This window comes from Thunnus albacares, chromosome 13 (genome assembly GCF_914725855.1).
Source record: "Thunnus albacares chromosome 13, fThuAlb1.1, whole genome shotgun sequence".
Lineage (NCBI taxonomy): Eukaryota > Metazoa > Chordata > Actinopteri > Scombriformes > Scombridae > Thunnus > Thunnus albacares.
Window position 1 is genome coordinate 6,542,069 of NC_058118.1, and position 17,014 is coordinate 6,559,082.

At 41.4% G+C, this 17,014-nt stretch overlaps 1 protein-coding gene and 1 long non-coding RNA gene across 3 annotated transcripts in view; one reads left to right on the plus strand and one right to left on the minus strand.

Moving 5' to 3' along the window:
- The window catches only part of LOC122995810, a 59,208-nt gene extending 43,660 nt beyond the window's left edge, over nt 1-15,548 (minus strand). Inside the window, exons 1-2 of the long non-coding RNA XR_006406860.1 lie at nt 15,466-15,548; nt 14,603-14,838 (exon numbers count right to left, since the gene is read on the minus strand). This is a non-coding gene — a long non-coding RNA (uncharacterized LOC122995810). The remainder of the gene's footprint in view (nt 1-14,602; nt 14,839-15,465) is intronic.
- srrm3 (serine/arginine repetitive matrix 3) overlaps nt 1-16,683 on the plus strand; it is a 74,191-nt gene extending 57,508 nt beyond the window's left edge. For both annotated transcript variants that reach the window (XM_044371178.1, XM_044371177.1), the window contains exons 7-14: nt 2,613-2,648; nt 2,933-2,983; nt 3,553-3,660; nt 4,552-4,714; nt 12,352-12,647; nt 12,817-13,062; nt 13,164-13,289; nt 15,523-16,683. In XM_044371178.1, coding sequence (XP_044227113.1) covers nt 2,613-2,648; nt 2,933-2,983; nt 3,553-3,660; nt 4,552-4,714; nt 12,352-12,647; nt 12,817-13,062; nt 13,164-13,289; nt 15,523-15,790 — 1,294 coding nt within the window. In that variant the 3' untranslated portion in view covers nt 15,791-16,683. The remainder of the gene's footprint in view (nt 1-2,612; nt 2,649-2,932; nt 2,984-3,552; nt 3,661-4,551; nt 4,715-12,351; nt 12,648-12,816; nt 13,063-13,163; nt 13,290-15,522) is intronic.
- The last annotated feature ends 331 nt before the right edge of the window (nt 16,684-17,014 follow it).

A 17,014-nucleotide genomic window follows, 5' to 3' on the forward strand; every position in this document is an offset into this window, starting at 1 on the left:
GACATATCATCACAAGAAAGATCAACAACTTTTCAAGTCAACTCACGGTTATGGATGTTCAGAGATGTAGACACACTTTTTATGTTTCACTTATTGGGAACATAAACTACATAACATGAACAGATGCACAGTGAGAGATGTTGCCCTTTTCTTTTATTATGGATGATATTTCATATTCTCTGTGTTGGTTACATTGTTTTCTGTATTTGTTCGCCTGTCGTGGCAGAAAAGAAGCAAAGGAAGGAAGGAATTAAGAAAAGGGAGTGGAAGAAGGAAAGGAGGAAATACAGGAAAAGAAGAGATATAGAAGAAAGGGAGAGAATGTGGAAAGAAAGATCGACAGGAAACAAAAGGAAAGAAAGAAGGAAAGAAAGACAGGAATGAAAAGGAAGGGTAGATGGAAAGGAGGAAAGACAGAAAAAGGAAGTAAGAAAGTTAAGAGGCAAACAGGAACAAAAGGAAAGAGAGATAGACAAGAAACAAAAGAAAGGGATGAAGGAAAGGAAGAAAGACATGAATAAATAGAAGGGGAAGATGTAAAGGAGGAAATATTCGAAGAAAAGGGAAGGGAAGAGGGGAATGGGAGGACAAAAAGAAAAAAATTACGGAAGGGAAGAGGCGATAGGGAAAGAGCTCATCAACAAATACTTGTGCAATGCCTTCGGATATCATAACGACAATAAGCAATTGTGGAGCGCCCTCCTCCTCCAATTTCTCCCGTCCTCCGCCTGACTCGGAGGGGAGTGAGGCTAAATGTGTTGCTCTAATAACCCAGCCTGTATGGGGACGTGCAAAAAAAAAAAAGAAAAAAAGAAAAATGAGCCTCTCACCAAATTGCTGAGCATCAGTGCGCCGCCCCGCTCTTGTTTCCCACCTCTCATCCATCCACGCACATCCAAGTCCCCCACGTCCTCTCTCCTCCTCATCCCCACCCAACCCCACGCCTCCCTACCAGCCTCACACCAAAGCTGCTCTGCATTGCAGGTACTGTTGATGTATGAATAATGTATCGGTGAGGCAGAGGGGAACAGCAACTAGGGTTCCTCCCCAGAGACAGCCTCCCTTGATGATAGTCTCCCTTTTAAGGTGTATTTTAGCACGGGGTGGGAGGGGGGGGGGACACTGCGATTCTGCCCCGATAAAATTCTTACCACTTTAAAGTTATAGCTCCAGTTTGAGCTCATGCCCATTTGGATGCATATTCGTCTCACATGGGGGCATACACTGTACCATCCATGTCCTTATAGTAGAGAGTGGGGTGAGGGATTCAGAGAGAGAGGAGAAGAATAATGAGCTCTCCAGAACAACGCCTCATATACTGTATAGTTCCCAGTTGATTCCCTCCAGTGGGGAAACATGAGCTGCTACTGAGGCCACAGCTCTAAGTCACATATCAGCCACATACATTGCTGTGACAGCTTTATTACTCCTCTTTCAGTGAGCCACAGTGAATCGCACTTTGCGCTGGCGCTCCCTCCCACTCCACTGCATGCTGTAGGTGTGTAAAACAGCAGGGGAGATGTAGGGCTCTTCAGGAAAATAGCAACAACTCTCACAGACCGGTCTGACTAATCACCATGGAAACTGCATTGAGGGTGAAAGTGATACGGAGGTGATGTGTCAGTTGAACACTGAGGACTGAGGAATGGCCGTCCTCTCCGTCATTATACTCAGAGCGTGGTTAAAGGGGAACTGCCACGGAATCTCAGCATCGACATTCATTATTCCTGCTTTGTCGCGGTGAGCAGCATCTTCTACAGCCAGACATTTTTAAAAATAAGCGTGACATCCAGCACTTGTAGAATAGCGACTGGAGAAAAATGGCTGTGAGAGCTCCCTGTGGACATCCCTGCACATATGGATTTACACTACATGTGTTTCAGATTGGTTAGCAATGAGGGAGCTCACATGCACATCATTAAAAGTGCAGAAATACATGCTGAAATATTCCATTTAGGAGTTGGCACATGAAAATACACGATCCTCCTTCTGTTCACAGTAACTTGAACACGCTCATATTCTGTGACAAGACTTTGACTGGTAGCTGTAGAATGCATGAGAACATGGAGATGTATTTCTCATCCAAATGTACACAGATATTAATAGTCCAAATGACTTCATCCAGAATATGAACTATTATCTGTTTAGTCAGTGTAAACACACTGCTGCTAAATTAAGCTACACTGCATTGGAGGTTTAGTCACCTTCACCGACTTTATGTAGTTGATATTCTTTGGAGAGTATGAAAATAGGGAAATAAGAATATGGAAAAATATGACAAAAGTGGCGCACAGATTGGTGACAGCACGGATAAGTGTTTGTGTTCAGTCTTTTGGATTCTTTTATTTTTAAAACAGCACCTTTGCTTCCATATAATTTATTCCGCGAAGCAAGTTTACCAAGTTATATGAATAATTTGCAACATAGATTGATGCAAAAATACGTTTTCTTGGTTGAAGATATATTCTGAAAAAGTTATCTGGATAATTCAGTAAACATCCCTCTTGGAGCTGGTCCAGTTGTAGCATATAGGAATGATTCAGTAGAGTATTATGTGATGTAGCTATCATGATATCATCACTACAATGACTGTGGTGTTTTTATTTTTGTAGATCTGCCTCTGGCTCCAGGAAAAAGAGGAGATACAGGTGTGTGTGAAATATGATCACCACAGTTAACAACATTGTTCACAAAGGTGTACATCAAAGCATTATGCTGTGTTTTCTAAGTGCCCTTATTGACCCAAACTGCTATCTGCATACTGTTTGTTCAAAATACAATGCAATCCATGTGGGTGAGCATGGAGCACAATGAGCTTCTTCTTTTTCTTTCTTTCTTTCTTTTTGTTTTTTTTTTTTTTACAAAGGGAATTCATATTACCTATGCTTTAATGTTCATATCTTCATTATCTTACATATGACTTTTGTTTCAGATCGGGCAGCCCAAAGAACAAACACAAAGACAAGAACAAACAGAAAAAGAGGTGAGAGACATCGAATCACTCTCTGGAAAATCTCTAATGTCATTAATGTTAAGCTGACAGAAAAAAATACTGTATATGTCTGGTTTCTGTCATTATATATAGAGTATAACAAAGTATTACATTCAATGAAAGAAAGTGAAAGTACATAATACACTATGTGTTAGGTTCAGCACTATTTCTCTTCTGCACACAGTACAACAAACAGTGAACAATAGTCTCAGTTCTCAACAATGAGTACAATTGGAATCACGTCTGGCCTCTCATAAATTTATATTGGTATTTTACACCCATTATCTCAGCTCAGACTCACAGAGAATGTTAAAGAGTGTAAAGCAGTGAGTGCATCTTATAAGCATTATGTGTGACTTCAACACAATTCCCATGCCATACATTGCACCCTGTACTGATTAGAATATATATTGAAAGTGTTTGGCAGTGCATGAATTGCTTTACATATCATGAGATTGACTACTGAGCTCACTGTGGCATGTGTGTCCCTGTGATGTACACGTATATACCCACGGCTTTGTATGTGTGTGTGTGTGTGTCAATTTGTTGTCATCTATCAGGTCCCCTGGTGAGACCCCCAGTAGGAGTTCACAGCGTCAAGGCAGCTGCTGTAGCTCCCGTAGCGCCTCCCTGTCCTCCACTCGGAGCACATCCAAATCTCCCACCAGGTAGACCCCTCCACACACACAAACACATGTGTATACAGTAATTGGATGGTAAATGAACTGCATTTATATAAAGCTTTTCTAGACTACTGACCACTCTTTACAACTCAAGCCAACATTCACCCATTCACCCACACATGCTACCATGTAAGGTGCCAACCTGCTCATCAGGAGCAATATACTGTGGCGCTTTTTTATCCAAAGCCAAATTATAATGTTTCTAATGCTAACTCACACACACTCTTGTGGGAGCAATTTGGAGTTCAGTATCTTGCCCAAGGACACTTAAACATGCGGATTGGAGGAGCTAGTGATCGAACCACCGACCTTCTGATTAATGGATGACGTGCTCTACCTCCCGAGCCACAGCCGCTCCCAGTGCACACATATACTTAGTTTTCACTGATATTTTTCTACTGGCTGTCGAGCGGTTGCCCTGGTGATTGTCAGTCTCTCTCTCATTTATTTTCAGTCCTCTGGGGATAGATTAAGATACAAATGGGGCTCCTCAGCATGTCTTATAATAACTCCCATTAAACGAATGTGATATCTCTCTCTGCACTCATATAGAGTTTGATGAAAAAAAATATTGGTTGCACTGTAAGATGTTTCATATTGCACAGAATACTAAGATCTTACTTTTCCATTTTAAAATCGGTGTGTTCAAATCAGCTGAAATTTCCTGGTTTCAGTTTTCATGGATGCTGGTTGGAACATCCTACTTTACCTTATTCTGTCTTTTTTAAACGTGTTGACAAGTTTGACTTAAAAGGATAGTTGGCATTTTTTGAAATGGGCTTGTATGAGGTACTCGTCCATAGTCAGTATATTACCTGTAGTAGATGGCAGTCCGCGGTTTACATACTGTGTCGCTATGTGGCTTTGCTCTTCCAGACTGAACTCCAAGCACAAGACAGATGGGCAAAAGGCGTCCGGCACCTCACTGTCTCCGGGCCCTAACAGTCCTACCGCCTGGCACAATGGGGACCACACCCAACGAAGCCGCAATGGCAAGGCCGGCAGACTCAACCACGCCGAGGGCGAGAAGGGGCACGATGTATGTAATCTCCTCTATTTTGCTCCCACACCCCCACCCTCCCCCCACCCACTCCAATGGTATCTACCACAGTCTACAAATGAGTTATAACTTGGTCTTTGTGTTGGTTGACATGAATTCTCATCGTCTTTGATATTGAAAGATTTGTTTTCATTCCTTTATCAGTTATTCTTAGGTTGTAGGCCAGTTTTTACTATTAATAACAGTATTTTTGACGTCTAAACGACACTCTTGTCTTGTGTAAAACTTGCCGCTCCTACTGCTTTGTTTCTGGTTCTCCTTGACTCCTCTGCCATCTTGTTTTTTTGTTTGTTCTTGTTGTTTACCGGCAACAGAGGGAGGGAGCAAAGAGAAGAAGGTTCTAGAGTTTCTGTTCCGCACATGTGCTCTGAGTCAGAGCACAGCATTAGCATACCATACCTTGGAAGGAAATATGAGCCGCACAGGCACCCGTTGTTTCCAAATGAATGAGCCAAAAGATGTGTTGTTTCTTCCGAGCGGGTGCCTGCTGAGGCGTAAAATAAATAAAAAAGTTGAGCCAGGTGCAGGTATGACTACTTCAAACATTTGCTCCCCCCCAAAGGTCCAGGTCCGTGAAGAAATATCAAAGCAAAATGTGTCTGTCAGGAATGAAAACGTCTAAGTTACACCACAGATAAAGTCTTAATTAGTGTTGCCAGAGTCACGATAAGAAGCCTGCTTTAAAGTGATAGCAATCTGCAATTCCTCCTTGAACCAACTAATCCAATTACTTAAAGGTGAAGTGTGTAGAATTTAGTGGCATCTAGCAGAAGGGACTTGGCAGAAATATAATATAATATTCATAAGTATGACTATTAATTAGTGTATAATCAACTGAAAGTAAGAATCGTGTTTTCGTTACCTTGGAATGAGCCCTTTATATCTACATAGGAAGTGGGTCCTCTTTCATGGAGCCCGCCATGTTGCACCACTCTTTCTACAGTAGCCCAGAATGGACAAACCAAACACTAGCTCTAAAGAGGGCCTTTCGCCTTTGTAGCAGCCACCGTAGGTTCTCCTACACACTTGAACAAGAGGGTGAGGGGTATTCATTTGGTTGCAATCTGCAACCTCACCACCAGATGCCACTAAATCCTACACAATGCACCTTTAAAGAGAAGTCTTCTTTTGGCATTCAAACATGCCAAAATGAATTGTAACAAAATATGCCTAAAATAAGGTGCAGCTCACCATTCCAAGTACTATATCAGCTGTTTCTGCTGGGGCCAACCGTGTACTTGAGCTGACAGAACAGAATCCATATTATGTCAAAACAGAGACCCTCTGAGCAATAAATGGGTTACAACTGCTCTTGACATCAAAAACAACACTGCATGCTGTCTCCCTAAAGCATAGAGTGTTATAAATCCTACACATACTCCTCTCTGTTCAACAGAGAACTTTTCCTTGTTTGTTTTGGATGATTTGAAAATAACCTTTTCTGAAAGACACTGCCTGTGATGAGTTTTAAATCACTTTCTGCTATTAAAGACACAACCTTTCTCTTCCATACTGTAAATGGATCATTGGAGGTACAGTAGGATGACAGCCATTATGTTGTGATAAAACAATAGACATTACTTAGACCAAAAGGACTGCTTGTGAAATAATTTTTTTTTCCTGCTGAATAAGCACCTAAATGGGCTGCAAACACCCTGTAAACACTCACTCCAGAGAACTGAAGTAGCACTGCTGTCTTCTATTTTCTACTCCAGCTTGCATGTGACTATGAGGTCTCATCTGATCTCTCTCTCTCTCTCTCTGCTTGTTTCATTCATTACTGTTTCCTTTTTTTCCCTTTATCGATTTAAGTGGTATTTACCCATGAATAAATGCCCAAATCTCTCTGTCTCGTTTACATAAAAAGCACTCAAATGCTTTGGAACTGGACCAAGTAGGTTAACTGGGTATGTGTAATAGTTTCTTCTTGTCAATACAGTTGTCTTTCTCTCAAACACATGCTCTGCTCAGTGATAGATCCTCTTCTCCTCCAGGCGTCCAACAGCTCCTGCCAAACCACCAGGGGTTAAAAACGCTCCTCTCTACTGCTTTACTTTACCATGTTGATGTGCATGTTGCCTCTAGGTGGCAGTATCTTTTGTGACCCTGACGTTTTTTCGTTTCTACTCTGTGTGTTCAGGCCAGTGAGAGGTCTGTTTGATCATGAGCCATTCAGTTGGGATGTAGTGAAAGAGGAGCGTTATAATTGGCTCTGGTTCTTTTTTTAAGCAGCATCTTTCTAGCCTAAGGTGATGTTGCCACTCTCTCAACCAAAAGCTGAAATATTTGTTTCATAATAATCCTCACACAGATATCCTTGCACAGGAGGATGGTTATGTGTGAAAGATGCTGGATCCAACTGAAGTTTGACTTTACTGCAGCAGTTGTGTGGTTTAGCGAATGTTTCGGTTCAGTTTGTGTTCCTGTAGATGTCCTCTAGCTCCATTTGGGACTGTTTCATCTCAAGACAGTCCAGGATGCTTCCCATGGAAAAGCTTGGTGCTGTTCTTTATCAGAGGTGGGCATGTTAATCAGACAAACTAACAAGTTAGTCCTCAACTTTGAAGACTTCTTTCTTGAAAAAATTGAAACAGGGTGCCAGAAAACAATTTTGATAAAGTGTAAAGTTCAACTCTATTTGTCATTTGTGCAGAATAACATGTCATCTGTACAATGAAATGCTTAAGATGAGGCTCAGGACAGTACTGCAGGCAAAAGTAATAATACACAATAACAGTTAGATAACCAATAAAGATATAAGGTAAAACAAAAGACAAGAAAAACTACTACAGATAAAGAATTTACAATAGATAAAGGAACCAGTGTATATATAAATAAATGGTAGGTTTTACAGTAAAAAAAAAAAGATGCTATGGAGTATATACAGATGAAAGCAGTAGTACAAGTAATCGAGTGATGGTGTAGGCAATCAAGGGCAAGAGACAGGACTATTTCTCTCTAGTAGCAGCACGGTCATTAAAGTTAGAGTCCAGTGTGTTAAAATCTTAGTTTTGTGCAGCTTGTCCAAGTTTCTTTCTTTTGCTGCCCCTTGTGGCCAATGGAGGACAGAAGACATCCATAACAACTGTGGACTTACTGATCATACGTGCAGTGGGTGTTAACTGTTGTCCAGCCACACGCAGCAGTGATGAGCCCGTTATGGCCTGGCGCACCAGAATGTGGCGGAGAGGATGCTGCGCTCGAACCCTTACACAGACAAGTAACATGAGGAAAAGATTTATGCTCTATCGAAAGTGTTTTCTAAGGCCATGTTTTGTTTTTTCAAGAGAGACTGCTTTATATAGGAGGATAAATGTGTTGGTTTGGTAAACACACGTTCCATTAACTTTCCCACCTCTGACAAAAGAGCAGCACACCGCTGCTTCCCAAAGCTCTTCCATCGGAAACATCTGGAATTCTGCATCCCACACAGTGGATGAGACAGTCCCAAACTGGGCTGCTCGTCCTCTTGCTCATTATTAATGGATGTTTTCAAACTCTTTAAACACTAGTACATGGACTCTTTAAATGAACTAGGACAACACTCACACATTTATTAACATGATTGTTATTTTAAAGGGACCCAAGCCATTTTGAATATAAGCTCCCTCATCACGTTTAAACAGCAGATTTGTACCTGAGTTTATGGTAATAAATAAATCCAAATAAATTGCCTGGAAGAAAGCTGACGTCCAAACAGGAGTAGAGATGTGCTGCTATTGAAGAAGACCCAGGCCAGAATGTGACTGGGGTCCCTTTCAAATGTGCCGACTCTCTAGTTGTCCATCTTAGCAGTGACTGCCCCCCTTCCGACACTCTTCTCCCCCCCTCCTCCTCCTCTTCCTCCTCTCCTACCTGTTCATCTGTGTCATGTGTGACTCACGTCTCACTCTTGTTGTCCTGGCATTTTTCTTCCCACATATCTTTCACATCTGCCAGCTCTGCATGCCCTCCTCCTGCCCCCCCCTCCTCCCTTCTAGCTACTCTACTCTACATGGATGTCCACTAATATGATAATTAACTCTATCCGCTTACCTCTACCCCTCCTCCCCCTCTCCCCACCCCTCCGTTTTGATACAAATATGGCTGCATTTGTACAAGCGAAAAAGACAAAGCAAATCATGTAGTTTATAGATTCATCCTTTGTTTCTAATTTTAGTTTGATTTGAATTCCATCTGGATTTTTTATTTTCCTCCCCTATTTTCTTTTTACTTTTTGGTTTGTTTATTTCTCCTTAGTCTCTGGACACAATATGTAGCTTTGATACTAAAAGAGGTCATTGTCTTTTTCCCATTTCGCTGCGGAGAACATTCCTTTCTCCTTTTTTCTTTTTTTCTTTCTTTCCTTTTTTTTGTTGATATTGCATACGTGTCACTGATTGAAATGGAAGGTAGGTAATGCTTTGCCTACGCACGTGATCTTTATGCAGATGAGAATGTGACAAGCACCCTAGCCTGAGTGACGTCAATGTTTCTCTCTCTTTCTCTCTTTCTTTCTCTCTCTCTCTTTCTGTTGTTTATCAGTGGTCTTCAAACAAATTAATTTACTTCATCAATTATGATTTGACTCTTGAAGATTGGATTACTTAGAGCTCTGGTTTTTCTCTTTCCTCCTTAACTTCATTCTGAAGTCCAGTATCCCGCTCTATCTTCCAGGTCCATTTCTCTCTCCACTTTTCTTTTCTTTCTGTTTTGGTAGAATGCATTCCTGTTTGTCCAGCATCTCTCTGTTTGTTGGTGAATTAGTACATTCGTCTTATGATTTTCACCATATTGATTTCCACGACTGTTTCTAACAACTGTCATAAGCACCAGTGGTTGTGTGTTTTCTTATTATACCGCTTTAGTGGTCTTCTCTCTAGCGGAGAATGGCTCTTCTCTCCGCAAGGATCAGTCGGTGCTTTTGCTGTACCTTAGATTACGAAGCAGCTCAGACAGCACATGATAATGCATGCGGAAGAGCCAGCTGTATTTGGTTTCATACAAAACGCCTTTCGGAGACTTGCCCTCTTTTTATGACCTGCTTAAAATGAGCAGTTTGTAACTGTGCATCACTGGTTTCAGTCCCTAAACTCATATTTAATCACTTATCCAAGTTCTGTTTTTGTTGATGCTTAAAATGGAGACTTGGAATATATTTTCACTCCACCATACACAGATTAAAGGATAAGGTTAGTATGTTTTTTCTCACTGTCAACAAATCATTTGAAAAGACCAAAAATGTGTTACTCTGTCTGTCAATACTTTACACCTTCCTTATCTTGTCTGTGGCACTCAGTCTCAAGCCAATACATTCCTGTTGAAGACGCAGTATTTTAAAAACTCACAAAAAATATTTATTTTAACAAGGCTAAGAGTCTACAGTCATGCTAACAGTTCTGTGAGGCTGTTCTTAGGGCACAGCAGCGCTTTGAGCTAAATGCTAACATCAACATGCAAACATCCTTACAATGACAATGCTAACATACTATTGTTTAGCTGATATATGTTTACCATGTTCATGATCTTAGTTTAGTGTCTAAGCATGCTAGTATTTGCTAATTAGCACTAATCAATAAGTACAGATCAGGCTGATGTGAGTGTGAAGAGTTTTACAGGTATTTGATAAGAAACCAAAGTATTGGACAAACTGAAATGTTCACCTGATGATGACGCTAGATGAAAAGTCAGGGGATCATCAAAGTGATTACAATTCATCCTGAGGGGGGAATAAATGTGTGTATCAAATTTCATAGTAATCCGTCCAATAGTTATCAAGACATTTCCCCAAGATATCAACCACACCGTGGCGCTAGAAGAAACGTCTGGGGATCATCCAAGTCATTAGGATCCATTGTCTTTGGACCATGAATGCCTGTACAAGTTCATGGCAATTCATCCAATAGTTGTCAAGATATTTTTGTCTGGACCAAAGTGGTGGGCTGAATAACACTGCTATCCCTAGAGCCATGCTAGTGGCTCGGGATAAAGCTCAGTAATTTCCTAAAACCGCTGGGCAGTGTAGATTTTATCAAACATCACTCCAACAGGAGTTAATCATTCATTTGTTGGGGACTTTTTTCAGCTGCAGATTAATACACATTTGGTACTTGACAATGTATCTGTAGTGCCCATTTTCATGAAGGAACATGTCACCCACTCTGTGCTCTACGGCACCCAGAAATACACACAGTAGCATCAATTCATTGTTAATTGTGGTCTCTTCATGAGATTTTTTGACAATAAGAAAAACAGCCTGCCTTATACTTCCAGACGGTGATCATTTGAAAACTGCTAGCTTCAAGATAATTTAGTCTATTCAGGATTTTGAAAGCAGCTTTTCACTTTATCTGCCAAAAGATCCAATCACATTCTTATTGTTTTAGCAGTGAGATGCAATTTCACTGACTAAATGCTTTTTCAGGGCTGTTAAATGAAAGTCAATTCCCCCACAAAATAAGTCCTGACTGCCATTAAATGAACCCAAATCAATTTCAGTAATAACATAACACTCACTGGTGTTATGTAGCAAAAACTCCCTGGAAGTACATTAAAAGAAACTTGCTATTGTAACAACTTTGAGTGTTCTGTATCAAAGAGTTTGTAGCCAGAAAAATGTGAGGTAGTTACCCTGTAAACATGTCAGGCAGTGAAATAAAAGTGTGGAGGATAATTCACAGAGAGAGAAAAGGTTAAGAAAACACCTTTAACTCTCACCAGCCAGTTGCTCTGTGATGTTTAGGAAGGTGACTGGGCCCAGAGGATTTACTCTCTGTGTGAGGGATTCCCTGCACATTGTGGTTTTCCTCTTTGCTTTTGAGTTCTTTTCCATTGATTTCCATGCATTGTCTCATGAGTCACTGGCAGGGAAGGGTTTTGTGTCTTTTTCTCTTGCATTTTGTGAATCTAATGATGCACTTATGTTGCCCCACTTTTCCCTTTTCTTCATACCTTACCTACTAAAGGAGGGAATACCACTTTATTGGTAAGTGGATGTTAACCAGAAGGGAGTTAAACAAGAGTAACCATTAAAAAAAAACAAAGAAAATGGGTCGCTGTTCACATCTCAGCAATTGTCTTCAGGAAAAAAAAAATCCAGAAAGAGAAAATTGAGTAGCAGACGATTTGTTTTCTGATTCGATTGATTCAATAATTGTGATCTTTATTTTGTTCCTTCCATTTCTGTGATGTTCCGTCAAGTTGTCTTCTCTTTCTGTTTTGTTTCATTTTTTTAACCATTACTAAAAAACTCAAGAAGTCCTCTTTTTCTACTCTACAAAATCTGTAGCTCTGTACTTTCTGCCTCTGCTCTTAAACTTATTTGGTTCACAGTTTTTTTATTTTTTCCCTCTCTTCCTCCTCTTCCTAGTTTTTTTTTTGTTTGTTTGTTTTTGCAATTATGATTTATTCAACTCATTATGGTTTTGCATGCCAAGTATTGCATGCGCTGCACCATAGAGGACTATCTATAAGCCATATGGAGAAAACCTAGATCTTTTTCTTTTAGATGTTTACCTTCTTTTGGCAAGTACACCGTAGCACTCAATCACCAACCTGGAAACACTCTAATGCTCTTTATGTCCTTTTTTCTTTTTTTTTTTTCTTTTTTTCCTTTGTTGGTCATCATTTCTCTACAGAAGCTCCGTCTCCTGACTGCTGGCTCTGCAGGCATCCAGTCCACTCTGCTGAGAGAGCACAAGCTCCACAGCGCCCCCAGCAGGAGCCAAACAGGACAGATGTGCACAGCAGGAGAGGCTGGGAGTGTGGACAGCAGGAACACAGCTGTAGGGAGCTCCGTAACCCAGGCGTCAGGGAGGAGAGGGAGCCAGAGAGGCCAGAATAAGAGCCCCCACTCCCCTGCAAACAGCAGCGACTCGGCTCACTCCCAGCATAACCACACTCACAGAGGGAGGACCTCCCGTCACCAGAGAAAGTAAGCACAAAAACCCTCATTTGTCTCTCACTGTAGGTGCCCACATTTTCAGACTCTTATCACGGCTGGAATTTCCCACTTTAGCCTAGCTGTTAAATTATTATTATTGTTAGAGAATTATTTGACATTTCCTGCATTTAGAAACTTACAATTCTGCCAATTACCCCAGGACAAAAGGTGGCCATTCTTCCAAACGTCACCACCGCTCTAGTCGGGGGCAGGCGCACCACCGGAGCCCATCAGCATCTCCAGGACGCCACTCACACACGTCGGGCAAGAAGAAAGAGGAGACACGGAGCAAACAGAACCTCCGACAGCGCAGCAGCTCCTGGAGCAGCGGGCGTTCATCCTCTGCCTCCAGAGACAGAGGCCCCAGCAAGGCAAAGTCCCCACACAATAGACAGAACAACTCCAGGTGAGACCCCCCCCCCCCCCCCCCCCTCCTGCATCACAGTTAGCTTTCATTCTCATGTGCTTTGTTGTTCCTGTTCTGACGGTGTTCTGTGTTTCACGCAGAGAGAGGGACAGTCCAAACCGCTCCGACACCGACAGCCGGGCTCGCCGCCGCTCTCGCAGCTACTCACCCATTCGCAAAAGGAGAAGAGATTCACCCAGCTTCATGGAGGCGCGCAGGATCACCAGGTAACACAGCTGTCCATAAACACCTCCTGATGTTTTTAAGATTTCCATTTGGACATATATTTATTCACAACTTATGTGGACCTTCCTCAAGCAGAGCACCAGAGCAATGCAGGCTGCCCTGAGAGACTCTGTCAGTCTGTCATAGTGAGTCTGACCGGTTTGAATTTTATGTTCAGCTTTTTTATGTCTGGGATTAGCAGCACTTAAATATGACACACTTTAATGTAGGTTACACTCTGCACTTAAAACACAATTTTAATTTTAAGCGTAATTTTACAGCTATGCACTCATGATGGGGCAAAAGTCGTTCTGTTATAACTTCAAATTACAACAATGACAAGCAAACGCAATAAAATGAGGGGAGTTGTCCCTGCTCTAACTCACAAGGGGAAATTTTAAGAACCATGTTATGATCCATTAAATCTTTTGTGCAAAGTAAAACTGAAAACGTGCCGGAGCAAATGGATGTGGTGATTACACAGCTGGTGGCAAGAGACATAGAGGCTGATGTTAATTTTTAGTTTGCGAAAACAAATCACAAAACTATGACCAATAGTATCAGAACTAAATGTCTGTAAATGTAAAACTTAGAAGATTAACTAAATACGTGACTTGAGCCATGTTGATTTTCTATAGGAATTAAATACTTCCCTCGTTAAAAACTGAATTGTAAGATTCATCAGTGAATTCAGCTCATTTATAAATTCCATATTTAGTTAGATATTAATGTATTTAGATATTAACATCAATTATAACAGTATATTGCTTTTTGAAACATGAAGTTAAAATAAGAGAACAGAGTAAGCCTGAGACAATGTACATAAGGAGATAAAGTCAATACAGAAATCATGAACAGAAATACAATGAAAGGATTATATGTATTGAATTAATCTCCATTGCTTGATTTAGTCTGTTTGATATCTTTATGTATTGATTTACTGATTTGTTTGATTTTATTGTGTGCCATTAAACATTCATCAGTGAATTTCTTTACAACCATTTACAAGTCTGCAGTTCTGTATTTGGTATCCTCTGCTGATGACAATATGTTTGAATTAGACTTAACATATCTGCAGTCATCTAAGCTTTCTACAAAACTATTTTATTAGTGAACTGGCTTCTTATTCATGATTTGATCATTTTATCTTTTCCCCACAGAAACTTCTTTGAGGCTTGTAGTTCATTATTAAAAACATAAAAAGAAAAGCTCACACATCCCTGTGAAGTGTTTCTGTGGTGTTAAAGATGACTCACCGTGTCACCTCTATGCTCTCTCATACAAGTGCAAATAGACATGGGTGAAACGTGTGTACCTTGTCATCTTCCACTCCAGTCCTAAAGGTCCTGATGCCGAGACAACGGGATGCTGCTGCTGAACTGAGCTGCTGGCTAGTTACCCTGGTAACAGTTGCCGTGCAGCAGGACCCTGCTAGTCTGACTCCAGAAGCTTGGCTGAACAGCAAAACCATCAGAGCTCCCCAGAGTAAACGTGGCCTCCTCCTGTTTCTTCTTTTCCCCTGTCCTCTCTCTCTCCTCATTCATCTCCTTCCTGAAATTTACACAAATAAACCAACTCTAAAAGCTACACCCCACTACGGTTATGCGCTAATGTTATAACACAGGGATACAGAGATTAAAATGCTATCAAGGTTTGTTTAAGTGCATATCTCTCTATTGCACCGGCTGTGGATTCCCATGGCAGATATATTGTAGAATACAAGGCTAAAGAGTTATCTACAGCGCTGCTGAAATGACTTGTAGCAGCAGGGACACCTTGATAGCGTTCATCTCTATCCACACTGTTGAATGTTGATTTTCCTGGGTGTTGGCCTCCACTGTGAAGAAGAAGTTCTTTTGGGCGCTAACAGCTAATTACCTTACAGGAAGCACTTCCAGGGTGGCTATTAACAAGGCAATCTAAGCGCTTAAACTAACCACATGCATTTCTCTGCTATATGTATGTGTGCAACTGTAGTGTGTGTGTGTGTGTGGGGTTAGACAGCTTGGACTTTTTAACCCACATAACTGCTCTCTTTCAGATCCTGTACTGATCATAAGTCTACCACCTCTGTAACCTAACACTGATTTGCTCTCATCCAACCAAATCTTTTCTTAATACATCATGTGTGTTGACATCAGCATCAAATAAATGCCTGAAGATGCTGCTGACACTAACTCGTCAAACAGTTGTTGTCTTTGTCCTATGTTAACACCCTCCCTCTCGTCTCCGCAGCGCCCGGAAGCGGCCGATCCCGTACTACCGACCCAGTCCCTCGTCGTCCAGCGACGACAGCAGCCCCTCGCGGTCCAGTCGCAGCCGTAGCCGCAGCTACAGCAGCTATAGTCGCAGCAGAAGCCACAGCCGCAGCCACAACCGAAGCCACAGCAGGAGCCGGAGTCGAAGCTGGAGCCGGAGCCGGAGCTGGAGTCGCAGCAGGAGCCGCTCCCGCAGCCACCACAGTTACTACAGCCGCAGCAGCTACGACAGCCCCGGCTTCTGAGCGGAACGCGGCACAGAAAGGGAAACAAAAAAACAAGCAGAGGAGAAGTTCAAAATTACTGTGCTCCGGTTCAGTCATTATGTATTTCTAACAAGCCCTCGACAGTGCCCACACTGCTGTACAGTCCAGGGGCCCAAACTCCTCGACCCCTAGACCATTATCTCTCTCTAATGCAGAGCCCGGATCAAAGAGGAGAAATGTATTTTGATATAGCACATTACTATGAAATTGGCTGTCACTGTTCATGTCTTCACATACAAGGAAATGGGTTATCATGTGTCAAAAATTAATTTGGTAGAGCCCAAAGAACAAATCTCGCTGTATGTTAGCACTTTCTTTCTCTTCTTCCACAAAGCAACCAAAAATGAATCCATTAAAAACATAAAAACTATATACTATATAAATGTATATATCCTAAAAATAGGAGCTGAGTAGAAGACAAAAAGAGGACACATCAACGGTAAACAGCTTACTGTACATGTCAGAAAACTGGACTTTTTTTTTTTTGTTGTTGTTTTTCCTTCTCATCATGTAATCATCTCCCAAAGACTTCTGTTTCATTGAAGCACACAGATCAACAAAAGTGAGAACAAAAGAGAAGTCGGCGGATGAAATAGGAAGCAAAAAAGAAGGACCTTTTTTTATGATAAGAATTGTATTGTATAGGTTTGTCTGTATAGATGTAACTTTTAAGTTCTGGCTTTGTAAACTATGCACTGTATATTCCATATAGTTTGAAGAGGTTTGTTTGACGGCAACTTAGCATGATGCATCAGGGGAGACTTGCTGCTCGTAGGAGAATACCCGGCCGTCATTAAAGGTGCCAGGGTGCATCTGTGCTCCCCTCTGACCTATACAGTATGTCAGCCGCCTGCATACAGAGGTGAATGGGACGAGGGGTGGGGAGGGGGGGGGATATATTATGTACTTTTACTCTCTTCCCTGTTTAAATGATTATGTTGATTCTGCTAATCCTGATGTTATGGGTGAGAGTGTGTGTGAGTGTGTGCGCATGTGAGTGTGTGTGACTTGCACCTCCTCTGCAATGACCAAGGAGTTAATTATTTATGTGTGCTCCACTGTAGCCTGCAACTAAGGCTGCAGTATGGTACTGTACAGGAAAACTGTCTGCAAAAGTCTCCATGCACACGTTTGTGTTGACCACAGCTATTTGTGAATACACTGTATTTATTTCTTATTTATTGGGTTATTTATTGTTTAATT